The sequence below is a fragment of the Etheostoma cragini genome, chromosome 8 (genome assembly GCF_013103735.1).
Source record: "Etheostoma cragini isolate CJK2018 chromosome 8, CSU_Ecrag_1.0, whole genome shotgun sequence".
In the NCBI taxonomy this organism is placed as follows: Eukaryota; Metazoa; Chordata; class Actinopteri; order Perciformes; family Percidae; genus Etheostoma; species Etheostoma cragini.
Window position 1 is genome coordinate 7,576,954 of NC_048414.1, and position 13,827 is coordinate 7,590,780.

General features: G+C 38.2%; 2 protein-coding genes across 4 annotated transcripts; both read left to right on the forward strand.

The window, feature by feature from the left end:
* Nucleotides 1-1,096: 1,096 nt before the first annotated feature.
* LOC117949578 (zinc finger protein 239-like) lies at nucleotides 1,097-7,058 on the forward strand. Of its 3 annotated transcripts, none has more exons than XM_034879950.1 (3): nucleotides 1,097-1,352; nucleotides 1,500-1,534; nucleotides 5,733-7,058. In XM_034879950.1, exons 1-3 carry the CDS (start codon nucleotides 1,175-1,177, stop codon nucleotides 6,684-6,686), a joined length of 1,167 nt encoding a protein of 388 aa, XP_034735841.1. In that variant the 5' UTR covers nucleotides 1,097-1,174; the 3' UTR covers nucleotides 6,687-7,058. The 3 variants fall into 3 exon arrangements, with proteins under 3 accessions (XP_034735841.1, XP_034735842.1, XP_034735843.1); XM_034879951.1 differs by having other exon boundaries at nucleotides 1,098-1,352; nucleotides 1,500-1,612; nucleotides 5,817-7,027; XM_034879952.1 differs by lacking the exons at nucleotides 1,097-1,352; nucleotides 1,500-1,534 and adding an exon at nucleotides 4,584-4,913 and having other exon boundaries at nucleotides 5,704-6,986.
* A 1,947-nt stretch (nucleotides 7,059-9,005) lies between these two features.
* rad52 (RAD52 homolog, DNA repair protein) lies at nucleotides 9,006-13,320 on the forward strand. The gene is made up of 12 exons (XM_034879940.1): nucleotides 9,006-9,208; nucleotides 9,541-9,623; nucleotides 10,378-10,479; nucleotides 10,766-10,859; nucleotides 10,954-11,021; nucleotides 11,164-11,282; nucleotides 11,371-11,446; nucleotides 11,531-11,751; nucleotides 11,858-12,048; nucleotides 12,572-12,652; nucleotides 12,760-12,984; nucleotides 13,064-13,320. The coding sequence occupies exons 2-12, from the start codon at nucleotides 9,570-9,572 to the stop codon at nucleotides 13,123-13,125; spliced, it is 1,293 nt and encodes a 430-aa protein (XP_034735831.1). The 5' UTR covers nucleotides 9,006-9,208; nucleotides 9,541-9,569; the 3' UTR covers nucleotides 13,126-13,320.
* The last annotated feature ends 507 nt before the right edge of the window (nucleotides 13,321-13,827 follow it).

The following is a 13,827-nucleotide window of genomic DNA, read 5'->3' on the forward strand; positions in this document are numbered from 1 at the left end:
GTGGACTGCCATCTGTGGACTAACGTGTAAGGGAAAAATGCATGCAGACTGTCCGTCCAAAAACGAAATGCAGCAGATCACCACTCGTGTAATAAATGGAGTTTAATTTTTTATTAAAAACGAAAAAAAATCCCTTTAGAAAACCGTCATCCGGCAGTACCAAGTGTAAAGATGATTACATAAGATTAACCATTCTGCTCACTAATATCTTGATTATATGAATTTATTAAAGTGTAATTAATTTGTTTTAATCAAATTCTTCATGTACTCAGTTGAGATCTGGTGTTTTACCTTGACTGTGACTTGAAAGTGGAAGGTGTGATCATCTGCAAGAAGAAAAGCGGAATATCTGTCTGTGTGGTCTAACCGAGCTAGAAAATGAGTTCCATTTTGTTTTCGACGGTAGGCCTGGACATGTGAACAGTGCGCTGGTTGTAAAGCAAAATAAAAATATAATTTGAGTAAAGGAAAATAAAAATAGATTTTTATTTTGTCAATATGCTTCATGCTAAAAAATAAAAGTGAAACATTTAAATTAGTCAGTAATGTGTACAAAAAAAGAGTAAGCTTGAGAAGAGGTTTTTATGTCAACATTTGGGATATTGTTTTGTGTTTTATTTTGTATTTAGTTTGTGTTTTTTCAAAACTCCTTTTTCACATGCATGTACAGTGATGCAATAGGGGCATCTATCTATATACATTATTATGTTAAAAAAAATAGGACAACATTGCACTACAGGCCTAGTGGCTGTAAAACTAATGGTGTGATGTGGATGACCGATGTGTATGAGATTTTCCTGATGTCATTTGCAAAAGTCCTGCGGTTTTTGTCTGTTATTTCTAGTATGTAAAGGGAACAGCAGCTATAGTTGAGGTAGACTGAGGCTGGTCTAAATTTGTGTTTCAACCACTTTCTACATGTTATTTCTTTTTAAATGAAAAATGACTATTCTGAATTTATTGTAACCAAATTCCTTTGTGGGAGGAAGAGAAATTACATAGACGATATCCTTTCTACTGACGTTAAAACCGCCGTTTTTAATAAAGTGCCCACAGTTGTAGCGGAAAGAAATGCTGCCGCATTTCCACCGTCGGAACTTAACACTGTGACACCCAGCGGAAGTAAACAACAAGCGCGCTTTTAGCTTAATATTTCAGTTGTATTTGAAAAACAATGGCTGCAGTTCAGTGTTTGAGACAGTTCGTCAAAGAGCGACTACTTGCTGCTTCTGAAGAAATATTCGGAGTTTTTGAAAAAAACATCGTCCAGTACGAAGAAGAGATCGATCGCCAGCGCAGACTGCTGGATGTCGCTTGGAAACCAGAAATAGGCCTACAGTTGCAAAGGATAGGTGTGTAAAGCCTTTATGTTTTTTTTAAAAAAACAGGAATTCTACTCATTTATGATCCTAATGGTTCAAAAACATATAGTACGTGTTGTATTTATTTTTTCCCACAATAACAGTAAAGTTAGTGTCCTATTACTCTTGTCTTTTCAGAGCTCCCACAGCAACATGTCTGTAAGGAGGAGGAGGTTCTCACTGACCAGCAGCAGCTCTGTGTTCAGGAGAGGAACTCCAGTGTGGACCATGAGGAGCCAGAGCCTCCACAGATTAAACAGGAGGAACTCTGCACGAGTGAGAATGGAGAGCATCTGGTAGTGAAGCAGGAGACTGATTCCTTTATGTTGACTCCTGCTCATGGTGAACACGAAGACCAGACTCTGAACTTCAATATCAGTGTGGTGGAGGAACAGCCTCTAAACCACATTTCAGTTAAAAGCTCTGTGGTACCTAAACACAACAGTGACCCCTGTCTCCTCTCTCACAACTCTCATGGAGCTAAGAGCCAAAATCAGAGTGAAGGCAAGCATGGAAACTTAGGATCTAGAATTGCAGAGCCAGAACCAAAGAAGAGATATCGAAAAAGCAACAGTACAAATGTAAACAACTCGTCAGGGATTCAACGTAAAACTCAAACAGATGAAAAGACTTTAATGTGGCACACGTGAGAAAGATTTTTAGGAACAATTCAGAATTGCAGAAACACCTGAGAATTCACACAGGTGAGAAGCCATATTCTTGTAAAATGTGGGAAAGATTTCAGATCTAGCAATAACTCAAAAGGCCACATGAGAATCCACATTGGTGAGAAGCCATATTCCAGGGAGAAGAGGAAAAAGCTCTTTGTATTTTTCCTTTTTCTCCATGCTTTGTATACTCAAGATTGGAAGATGTATGTAAAATAGTGATGTCTTCTAATCCCATGTGGGATGGGACAGATGTTTGGCATGACACAGAAACCACAATAAATGAATAAGTATGAGCAGCATGAACAGTATTAAAGTATTAACAGTTGTATGAATATGCCAAGATATAAACCATAAAAACAAAAGCAGTGCCGTGAGTAGGGTAAATTACCCTCTGTAAACATTTCCCTAATGAGTGTGTGTTTTTCATTTTTTTTGTGGCTTTTTGGCTTTTAATGGATAAGATAGTTACAACCTTTGATCATCATCATTAAAGAGTTGCTGTTCAGAAAAAAGCTTGTATTTCCAAAGAATCAGCTTTCCATTAGGCTATTCAGTAAGTAAGGCTTAAAGTAAATAAGTAATACCACACAGTAAAAATACTCTTACAAGTAAAAACCCTGCATTGAAAATATTAAGCAAAAGTGTGTACGTATCAGTAAAATGTGCTGTCATGGCAATCTGTTCACAAATAAAGCCACAGGATGAAATCTGAAGCCCTTTCCAACTCTTGTTAGTGCAAATAATGAGGTCCGCCATTGTCGTACCGTTAATCCTTTATTGTACAATAATTTTAGGTAAAAGCCCGTACAAAAAGACTGACTTGAATAATTAAAAGCCAAGAACAACGAGATTGAATAACATTACTCTCACACAGCTGAGGTTGAAAATCTGTGTGGATTCCCAGATCCAGATTCCCCTTCCACCTCACCTGTGATTCCCTTTCTAATCTCCAATAAGCACCCACACACAGGTGTGCAGGTGACGTAACAAACAAATCATTCACGCAGACCTAATGTACCCACACACAAACACTATACACATAAACGTGTGTAGCCAAATCGGTCATTACATGTGCTAAAGTTAAAGTACTCAATGCAGAAATATTCTCACATTTAAAAAACAAAGATCCAAACAATCTTACTTTGTAAAGTATCTAATAACTAAAGCTGTCAGATTAATGTAGTGGGGTAAAATGTACAATATTGATTTTTCAAGTGTAGCGGAGTAGTAGTAGAAAGTGGCGATGATAAGATATTTTGCTGCATTGGTATTTAAACTGTACTAGGCTACCTCATTGGAGATTTCTTCCTACAATTTAAAGGAACATCGATGATTTTTAACAATAACAGAAACATGTTCCTTATTTAATACCTCAAACTGCATACATATGAAATGTTTTGCACATTCCAAGTGACTAGAAATCATATGAGGGGCAAGTAAGGCTTATATTGGGGTGTGTGTGTTGTTACTGCCAGTGCTTGGAATGTGATTGATTGATTATTTCTGTCTGCCTATTTAATTTGACGAATGTGTTAATGAGATGTATGCTCCGATATACTTTATGTCAGATCGAGATTGAAAGATCTAAGTGTGTGAATTATGAGGCATATCATTTTGGACTTAATGATGCTTTCAGCATCTTAGCAAATATTAAGCTAGTTGGAGCAGTGGTCATCCTGCTTAATTTTTGTCTCTAAATAAATAAAAGGACAAAAAAATAAAGAGACCCAAAAGACATGGATAGATAAATAGAAAAAAATACAGATAGACTTTATCCCAAACTGGAAAATTACTCTGTTACAGCACCAAGTTACAAGGAAATACAAACACTCACTCCCTAACTCACATACATAGAGAAAATGCATGAATAAGATAAAAAAAATTAAAAATTAAATAAGATAGCAAAAGATCATAATACCAGAAGACCTACTGAAAATACATAAAGGAATAAAAAGAGTGTACATATTTATGTCGAAAAGTGAAGAATAAAATATACAACCAACATACAGTGCATACCACAAATTGCAAAATTAAATATTATGTTTAACATTACAATTAAAGTAACCAGTCTGCAAGAAGCATAACAGTGTAACATTGTAATAAGGTAATGAGATAGTTATCTCGCACACAGCTGTAAATAGTTTTACAGTTAATGGATTGTGGCAGGAAAGATTTGATACAAAAGCTGTCAAAACCTCTTAGAGAAGGTGCTCCGCTGTTGGACAGGGTGTTGCAGGGTGGTAAGGATTATCCATGATAGATGTTCACATTTATTTAGTAGTTAGTTACAATGTAAATTAGCAGGTACATTTTGTGCAGCTTGTATTAACGTTCACAAAAGTGCTTGTTTTGACATTGACAGGCTCAGATTAATAACAATAACTGTGCATTATATGCATTTTTAAAGATTAATCAATATAAGTTTAGGGAAGTAAGCTATGTTACGTTTTGAAAAGAATGACATGTAAAGCCTTTTTGTCTACGGTTAAAAGCCGAGAAAAAAAAGTTCCCGCACTTCCGTTGTCGGAACTTAACAGTGTGACACTCAGCGGATGTAAACAACCGTAGCTCCTCTTTGGCTAGCGCTTGTAGCTAGCTAGCTTTCTTTAACTGTCTATGGTAGCTAGCTGCATGCCCAAATAGCTGGACGACTATCTAGCAAAGTCATATTGCAGACAATTATTTGACTTGTAGTCTAATTGCTTGAACATGGCTGCAGTTCAGTATTTGAGACAGTTTGTCAACGAGCGACTAACTGCGGCTGCTGAAGAAATTTTCGGAGTTTTAGAAAAAACTATCATCGAGTACAAAGAAGAGATCGATCGCCAGCGCAGACTGCTGGATCTCGTCTGGAAACCAGAAATCAAGTTACACAGGATAGGTCTGTAAATCCTCGATGATTAGATAATCAGAGGTGTATGACTCATATAGGATTCTAATGGCTTAAAGACTACTGTTGTATTTTTTATTTCTCAATGTCCGTTCTTCTACAATCAAAGTAATAATAATATAAATTAATGCATTTTATTTATATAGCACTCAAAGACCAGGGTACTGTAGATGGTGTTAATGTTTGCTTGAAAGAATTAAAGGAAAGAGTTGCACTTGTTAAATATAAAGGATTCAGAGGTGTTGTCACTGGGTTTGAGAAGTTTGATTAGTGTGGAAAAGTAAGTCTTGAGGTTGTTGGAGCCAAAGTGTATGAGCTTTGAATAGTAGGAACGGGCTATGATGAGTGTCTTTGCATTGCTGGAGGTAGTCTGTGTAGGCTTGGAAATGCACTGTTAAACCAGTTTTCTTGGAAAGTCTTTCAAGCTTTTGCTTACAAGATTTCATATGGTGTAGTTTGGGAGCAGACTGTATGAATGTAACTGTTTTAGTTTTGATGGGAGCCAGCTGATCAAGGCAGGAGGAGAGTGTATCATTATAGTAATTGACCCAATCTGAGAGATTATAAACTAGTGGTGGAGGGCAGGCAGACTTTTCACTGGTAAGGGAGGCTGAGAGGGCCGAGGGTCAGAGAGATTTGAGATTCCTTAAAGATATTTTGCTTTTATCTTTTGGGAAGGGGCCAAGTGGTCAAAGATGTTGAAGTTGATGCTGGAGTGTTCATGTATTATAAGACCAGTAACATTAGCATCCTATTACTTTTCATCTTTTTTCCCCTCCAGAGCTCCTACAGCAACATGTCTGTAAGGAGGAGGAGGTTCTCACTGACCAGCAGCAGCTCTGTATTCAGGAGGGGAACTCCAATGGGCACCAAGAGGAGCCAGAGTCTCCACAGATTAAAGAGGAGAAACAGGAGGAACTCTGCACCAGTGAGGAGGGAGAGCATCTTGTACTGAAGCAGGAGACTGATCCCTTTATGTTGACTCCTATTTACAAGAAAAGTGAAGATCAAACTCTGACCTTGTGTAAAAGATTCACTGGTACATTGAACGGTCAAAAAAAAAAACACACAGGTGAGAAGCTGTATTCCTGCGAAACATGCGGGAAAAGATTCAATTACCGATCATCTTTGAACTATCATTTAAGAACCCATACAGATGTGAAGCTGTTTTCTTGTGAAACATGTGGGAGATGCTTAAGTTCGATATCATCACTGAAGATTCATATGAGAATCCATACGGGGGAGAATCCATATCCTTGCAAAACATGTGGCAAAAGATTTCCTCAGATGTCATCATTGAGCTATCATATGAAAACCCATACAGGTGAAAAACCATATTCTTGCAAAACCTGTGGAAAATGTTTCCGAGCTAGCAGTCACTTAATAGGTCACATGAGAATGCACACAGGTGAGAGGCCAAACCTTTGCAAGTCCTGCGGTAAAGGATTTTGTGCCATTTCAGGTTTGAAAAGACATATGAGAATCCACACAGGTGAGAAGTCTTATGCTTGCAAAACATGTGGGAAAGCTTTCAGATGTAGCAGTAACTTAAAAAGTCATATGAGAATCCACACCGGTGAGAAGTCTTATACTTGCGAACCATGTGGGAGATCTTTCAGATGCATCGGGCACTTAAGAGGCCACATGAGATCGCACGCGGTTGAGAGTTTGAACAACTGCAGCACAGAGGTCCCAGCTGTTGCAGCCATTCAGGTGAGAAGCTCTATGACTCAAAAACATGTGGAAGATATTTCAGAAAACTAGTCTTTTATGTATGGTGGCAGGAAGAACTTCACCTGTATGTGCCCTTCAGGTTGAGACAGGAGAAATGCCACTGGATTTATGCAGCAAACAGCTTTGGTCAACTAGTGGATACATTGAGTGGTCATGGAGATATACACCCAACCAGGTCTACCACAGTGCAAATCAGTGCCATTAGGAATTTCATGAGTGTACAAATATATCCCCAAATTGGATTTAGTGGAAGATATGGAATGGGAGTCACACGAGGCTTGTAAGAAAAAAAATGTATAACTTAGTTTTGAAATTGGTTACTCATTATTACGAGGTAAATATGTATCTGGGATAAACACATGAGTGGTTCTTGGTCTAAATACACACATTGCAACTCTGGGTTTAATAATGCCTTTTCAAAATAAAAAACAATAAAAAACAATATTGGGATGTTAAGAGAATCTGTGCTTTCCAAGGACAAATGTCACGTGGGCTTACAATATATGCAAATTTGTATGATGAGGAAAACTGACAATGGTACGGAGATTTATGTTGTTTATATAATTTGTCTAAAAGCAAAGATCTGTATGTGTTCATTTGAGATCTGGTATTTTAACTTTGGCTGTTGAAAAGTGGACGGTATGTTAATTAGAAGAATAAAAGATGATGCTGTCCAATGTGTTGTCAGAACGATATAGAAAATGAGTTCCACTTGTTTTCTACTGTCCCTTTTATCTGGAACAGCGCAATGCTTTAATTAAGATATAATGAGATAATGATTTTATAAATATTGATCATACTCAAAGTCCAAGGTGGCTGCTTACATGTTAAACAAAAATTAGCCAGCAATGTGGACAAAGCCATGGTGAAGAAGAAAAAAAACTCTTTTCCCCTCACATGCTTTGAATATGCTTGACAAAGATAGTAAAAAAGTGATGTAATTACATTTGGGATGGGCCAAATGTAAGGCAGAACACAGAAACAATAAATGAATGAATGAATCCAGTATGAGCAGTATTAAAGTATTAACCGTGGTATGAATATGCATTGTACAGTAGAAGTAAGCAAGGCAGTAAGTATAAACAAATGTGCAGAAAGTGTTTAGGTTTAGGTTGTGCTAAAATTAAACATATTCAGAAGAACAGCTGGAGGAATGATGTGAACAGGTGTTTACACTATAGGTACAGAATGTACTATATAGACAGTGGTATGAATTTGAATACAATTAGTGGTGACTTCAGTCCACCTGAGAATCCACACAAGCAGTCGTAAAACGTTGGAGAGCTTTCAGGCGTATAATTATTTAAATATACTTGAAAAGAGCCCACATTGGTGAAAAGCCGCCCCTTTCCAAAGGCATATAAAAGTATTCAGACAGGTAGTTTTCTATTTCAACTCAAAAGTTAGGAGCCACATAATTTCAGCACCTGTGAAGGATAAAAAACAACAACACTCGAGGATCAATAAGAAACATAGCTGAAACTCCTGTGGAGATGTGTTCACCAACACTAACACAACGACACTTTTGCATTAATTAAATAGCCTAGCTGAATATTTCCCACAAAGAGATGTCAATATGTTCGTGTAAATTATGTCTTCAATAATAATAATAAATAGTTATATATTTCTTCATAACTATATTTATTGTATGCTTTTTAAATGAGTCATCATTATAATTGGTTACCGTTAATGCCAATTCATTTTGGGGAATGGAAAAACAATTCTATGTTGAACAAAGCCCTATGCCTCATTTCTACTTTAAGAACTGCATTGTGACATTTATAGTGGATTTAACTAAATTCAATAGTGACTATAATTGTGAAAATAATGGTCGATATAAATATTAATATTACATAGTCAAACCCTGCATACTCGTATTTGAGAACCGTATAGAACTATATAGTGGCTATTTATATTAGAAGCTAACATTTATAATGCATCCATGCAATGCTCACGCAAATTCGCTGCTCCGGACCATGATCTATATTTTGCGTTGCCTAGGATAGCGAGGCATGTCCCGCCTTATTCTACATTACTTTTTTTTTTTTTTTTTTTTTTTTTTTATTCATTCAAAATACAAATATACAAACAAACAAGGCAGTAGAAAAAATCAGACCAATTTCAAAAACAAACAAACATTTGCCTCGGGTCGAACAAGTCAAAAAATAACAGCATATACATATCAAATCAAAATACAGAGGAAAGAAATGAAAGAAAAATAAAATAAATAAATAAATGACAAACAATTATTCTACATTACTCTGACTCTTGGCTTATCCTGGTATTCTTACCCTAACACTAACCAATGACATCCCGTATGCGTAAACCTAACCAATCTAACCAATTTAGGCAGCTATTACTAGCCAATAAGAGGCAGAGTAGGCGGGTCATGTCTTTGCCCGTCCTTCCGGATCATCCATTCCATTTCTAGCTTCAGCCTTGTCCGAGCGGGAAGTTCAAATGTTCTTCTTTTATAGCTAAAATGTAGCAAATATTCCGGGGGTCCGGATAGCTCGTTCAACACAAAAATCACCTTTGAGGAATTTTAACTGGTGAGTTTGTGTTAATAACGGGGTAGCTCACTTACAATGGCATTCGGTCATGATATGAAGATAGCATTAAACTAACTAACATTAGCTTAGCTAACGTTGATGGCCAGCTTTGAGTTCACTGAGTTTTGGACCACAGGAATTCTTTTCTAAAAACGCACACACAGGGGATGAAAGTTAACGTCAGCTTCACTTCTCAGTCACTTCTAGATTAATTTTAGCTTTTAATAAAGAAGCTATCATTTTGGATAAACAGGGCGTTGGAGGAGCTGACAGCAGTTGTTATTTAGCTAGCTACACTAACTATTGCGTGTAACGCGTCTGTTTTCTTTTAGTAACTGCGGTATATCAAAGCTCTGCAGTCATGTCCAGTAATACTGAGGAGAGGAGCAACTCTGCACCCAGGTGCTTCGGACAGGTAAGATAGGTAGTTGTATTAACTAACAGGAGCGCAGAGAAAAATACTAACAAGCCAACTCCTTTAACTGGAAACTCAGGTCACATTCAAATGAGGCTCAGATGTGCAGAATTAATTAACTAGGTAAAGCGTGTGTGTGTGTATTCCATTACTATTATTCATATTGACTGGACAAATGCCAGAGAAAACGGGGAAAGATAGTGTGTTGTAATGTACTGGTAGCCCCTCCAGGATGATTTTCACCCAGTGCATGTTGGGATAGGCCAACATGCTTCACCCAGTGCATGTTTGGATAGATATTTTTGTCAAAAAATGACAAGTGAAATAAGACAAGGAATGAGAGACCTTACATATTGATTCATTTCAACGGTTATCATCCAGTTTCTTTGAATTTCCTTTTAGCTAGCCTTAAGGTTGTAAAAAAAACATCTGCTTCCACATTGTCTGACAGTATCAATTTCTTTTCCAATTCTTCATTGAAGCTATTCATACACAGGGTAAAATATGGTACTTACGCCATTACACCAACAATTTATCCTGACGTAATTGGTGTCATTGGAAACTTAAAATATGATGTTATTGTATCAGCTTTTAAACCTTGTGACAGCAGAAGACCGTGTGGGAACATTGGGTGAGGGTCGTACTCAATAAGAGGCTTGAGCGAACATCTAGCCACTTTTTTATTATGTTGTGATCTAAGGTCGATATGGGTGTGGACTTTGTTTATGCTTTCCTGACTGAAGTGTTTTGTCAGTGTACCTACACAGCTGAGGAACACCAGGCGGTGCACAAAGCTCTGCGACAGAAACTGGGACCAGAGTACATCAGTACCAGAGTTGCTGGAGGAGGACAGAAGGCAAGTCTTTGTTTAGCTCTTTGCTTTTGTTTCCTGAACTACCATGAAGCAAGTCTTAAGTGAACTGTAGAAAAGTTGGGAATTTGTGTCTTTCCGCTGGGTTATACTAACACAATTATTGCACAATTGCAGTTCCATTGCTTATTTCTTGTGGAAACAATACTATTTCAAAAATTAAACCTTTTTTTCCCCAGTTTCACAAATCAGTTTACCGTAAGACCACATAGATATAACCCTGCTTCCATCTCTGTCTCGCTCATATCAACTCTCCACTGTACTTTTCTAGGTTTGCTATATTGAAGGGCATCGTGTGATCGGCCTGGCCAATGAGATGTTTGGGTACAATGGATGGTCTCACTCAATCTCTCAACAGAATGTCGGTAGGACTCATAGAGCTTCTTGTCACCAAAGGACACTGTTAAAGGAAAGCCTTTTCCACACAGTCGGACTAAAAAAACACTTATTTTTTTACAGACTTCATAGACATAATAAACGGGAAGTTTTACGTTGGAGTCAGCGCGTTTGTCAAGGTGCAGCTGAAGGTTAGATGAAGAACCATACTTACTGCATAGATTTGGTATTTTTACAATCTTTTTCCATGATGGATGAAGAAAACTCGGTGTGTGTGCACTTCCCCTTTTTTTTTCTGATGCAACGTGTGTCTGTGTCGAATTGTTCCTGCAGGACGGGTCATTTCATGAGGACGTAGGGTATGGAGTCAGTGAAGGGCTGAAGTCTAAAGCTCTGTCGCTGGAAAAGGCGAGAAAGGAAGCTGTCACGGATGGCATGAAGAGAGCACTCAAGTAATGGAATTTTATATTTTTAAATGTCTTCTCAGTCTGAAAAAATCAGAAAATATAATCTTTCTTCTTTTTTGGGGGGCTTGTTTAGATGCTTCGGTAATGCTCTTGGAAACTGCATTCTGGATAAACAATACCTCGTAGCCATTAACAAGATCCCCAAACAGGTCAGATATGGTGGATAAACTGTAAAGCATTTTTATTCTCATTTAAAAAGTCTTTGGATGCTGAATATTCTCCTCCGCACAAAGCCTCCTCCTCCTCTAGACCCGGCCCAGACTAAGCGCACTGAGGGTGAGCCCTCAGTGGAGAAGGCCCGCTTCTCCAGTCTGGTCCGGGAGGAAAAGCTTGGGGATCCTGGCAGGATGCCGCTGGAGCCTAGAGTCCTCAACCGGAACCATAACTATTCCGAAGTTTATACCCCTGATGCTGCTGGCCCTGCTAACAGGAAGAGTGAGAACAATGATTCAAGGTAAATAGCAGTGGATCTAGTTTCTGGTTTTAATGGCACCTCTTCATCTCTTACATATCCAGATGTGCGCCCTCCCCAATCCTTTTCTTTCCCTTTTCCTTCGAAGACCTGTCATGGACTCAATGGACGTTGGCGGATCGGAGGCGCACACAGACCCCAAACAGCTGAGAAAGCTTCGACAGCAGCAGCTTCAACAGAAGTTCAGGAGAGAGATGGAGGCCAAGAAGCTGCAGCAGAAACCGGATCAAGTCAAGTCTGAGGACACAGAGGTCGCTATTAGACGAGGATCCACTGGAGGCAGGGTTTCATTCTGTTTAGAGTAGTGGTCTCAAACTCAAATGGCCTTGCAATGGACAGGGCTTTCTACAGGGTTTTCTACTATATATATATATATATATACACATATACATATATATATATATATATACACATATACATACATATATATATATATATATATATATATATATACACATATACATACATATATATATATGTGTGTGTGTATTCGTATATTTTTTATAGATATATGTGTGTGTGTGTGTGTGACATTGTGTTGGGTTAGACCTCCAGTTTTGTGTTAATCTTTTTTGTTTGATTATTTTTGGGGCATTTTTCGGCCTTTTATTTTGATAGGACAGCTGAAGGCATGAAAGGGGACAGGGGGGGGGAGGTTGGGAATCGAGGAGCAGTCCTCTATATATGGGGCACCTGTTCTACCAACTGAGCTATCCAGGCGCCTGACTGCTCGTTATTCTTAACTTTTAGGAGTTTAGATGTTGTTGGCAATTTTTGTAAAGGTGTATGTCCATTCCTCCAGGTATTGAAGATGCACCCGCGTTCATCGACGGCACTTCAGCAAGACACAGGAAGCCCAGCAGCAGGGACGAGTATTTAACAGGTGCAGTAAGCCACCACCAGAGGGCTCAACATACTCAGACCTCTTTTCCCCTTTTCCCCTTTTCCCAACCAGTCTCACTCAGTACAACTTGACCACTTGTTCTGCAGATGATCCTGAGCTCTGGGATTTCACCCTGGATGGGATTGAGGAGCTGGATGTCCCTGCAGGCGGCCAACCCTCCAGAGCAAAACCGCTCACACCCAGTAATCACCTGATGCAGACGCGCAGTAAGACCCCTCAAAGAGCCCCAGGCAGACCCCCAGACAAGGCCCCTCCGTACAGTGGAGGACAGGACCGGACTCGGCATCAGAACCAGTATGAGGAGAGGCCAGGTGAGGTTTCCAGAGAGAGATGTTAGTAAAGCTGTTAGCTGACATTTGTGGTCTTCAATCTACTTTGTCATCCTTACAGGTGAAGCCTTCAGTCCATACAGACAAGGACAGTACATGAAGAAACGCCGACTGAACACTTGACATTTTATGTTGTTGTTTTTCAGCTTCCTCAACACTTTGAATTTTACTTTTTGTTTTTATGTTTATATATATATGTGTGTGTGTGTATAAATATAATTTCTGGGTTTACATTCAAATCCATTTTGCACTGAATGGATGCTGTTTCTGATTTTTGGAGAAAGGCTATCTGGTTTTGTAAAAATAAAAACATAACCATAAATAAGTTTGTTTTATAATGGAGTAAAACTTACAGACTCTTAAATGTGAAATAAGGACTTATATTTATCTTTGATTGTTTATTCTGTTATAGAAGTATATAGAATTTAAGTTATCTTTAAAGGCTTGAAATAAAAATTTTAAAATCTTCCCATAACATGCTCCGTTTTCAGATTCATACTTGTATTTTAAGTTTCTACTAGAACATGTTTACATTAGCTTCAAAGCTTTCCGGGTCGTCTGCCTCTGTGCTCTCTAAGTCTAAGTGCCATTGTTGCAGCCGGGGAATGACTAACGGCACTGTAGCAGCACATTCTACCTATATTTATTACAGTTGTGACATCACAATCGTTCTGACTGCTTATTTAAAGGCATATTTAAAAAAAAAAAAAGTTAACTTATTGAACACAGGAGTGTTTATATAGCACCTCAACCTGCTTTATATTAAAAATAAGACATAGAAATTTCACCTTTAACAGTATGGGACCTTTATGTATTTAATAGAAG

Bases quoted from the DNA above. Each gene is read 5' to 3' on its own strand.
- LOC117949578 (XM_034879950.1), top strand. From the start codon at position 1,175: ATGGCTGCAGTTCAGTGTTTGAGACAGTTCGTCAAAGAGCGACTACTT. The intron at 1,353-1,499 runs GTGTGTAAAGCC...TTGTCTTTTCAG, and splicing joins CCTACAGTTGCAAAGGATAG to AGCTCCCACAGCAACATGTC. The intron at 1,535-5,732 runs GTTCTCACTGAC...GTCTGTAAGGAG, and splicing joins ATGTCTGTAAGGAGGAGGAG to GAGGAGGTTCTCACTGACCA.
- rad52 (XM_034879940.1), top strand. From the start codon at position 9,570: ATGTCCAGTAATACTGAGGAGAGGAGCAACTCTGCACCCAGGTGCTTC. The intron at 10,480-10,765 runs GCAAGTCTTTGT...GTACTTTTCTAG, and splicing joins TTGCTGGAGGAGGACAGAAG to GTTTGCTATATTGAAGGGCA. The intron at 12,985-13,063 runs GTGAGGTTTCCA...TCATCCTTACAG, and splicing joins CCAGTATGAGGAGAGGCCAG to GTGAAGCCTTCAGTCCATAC.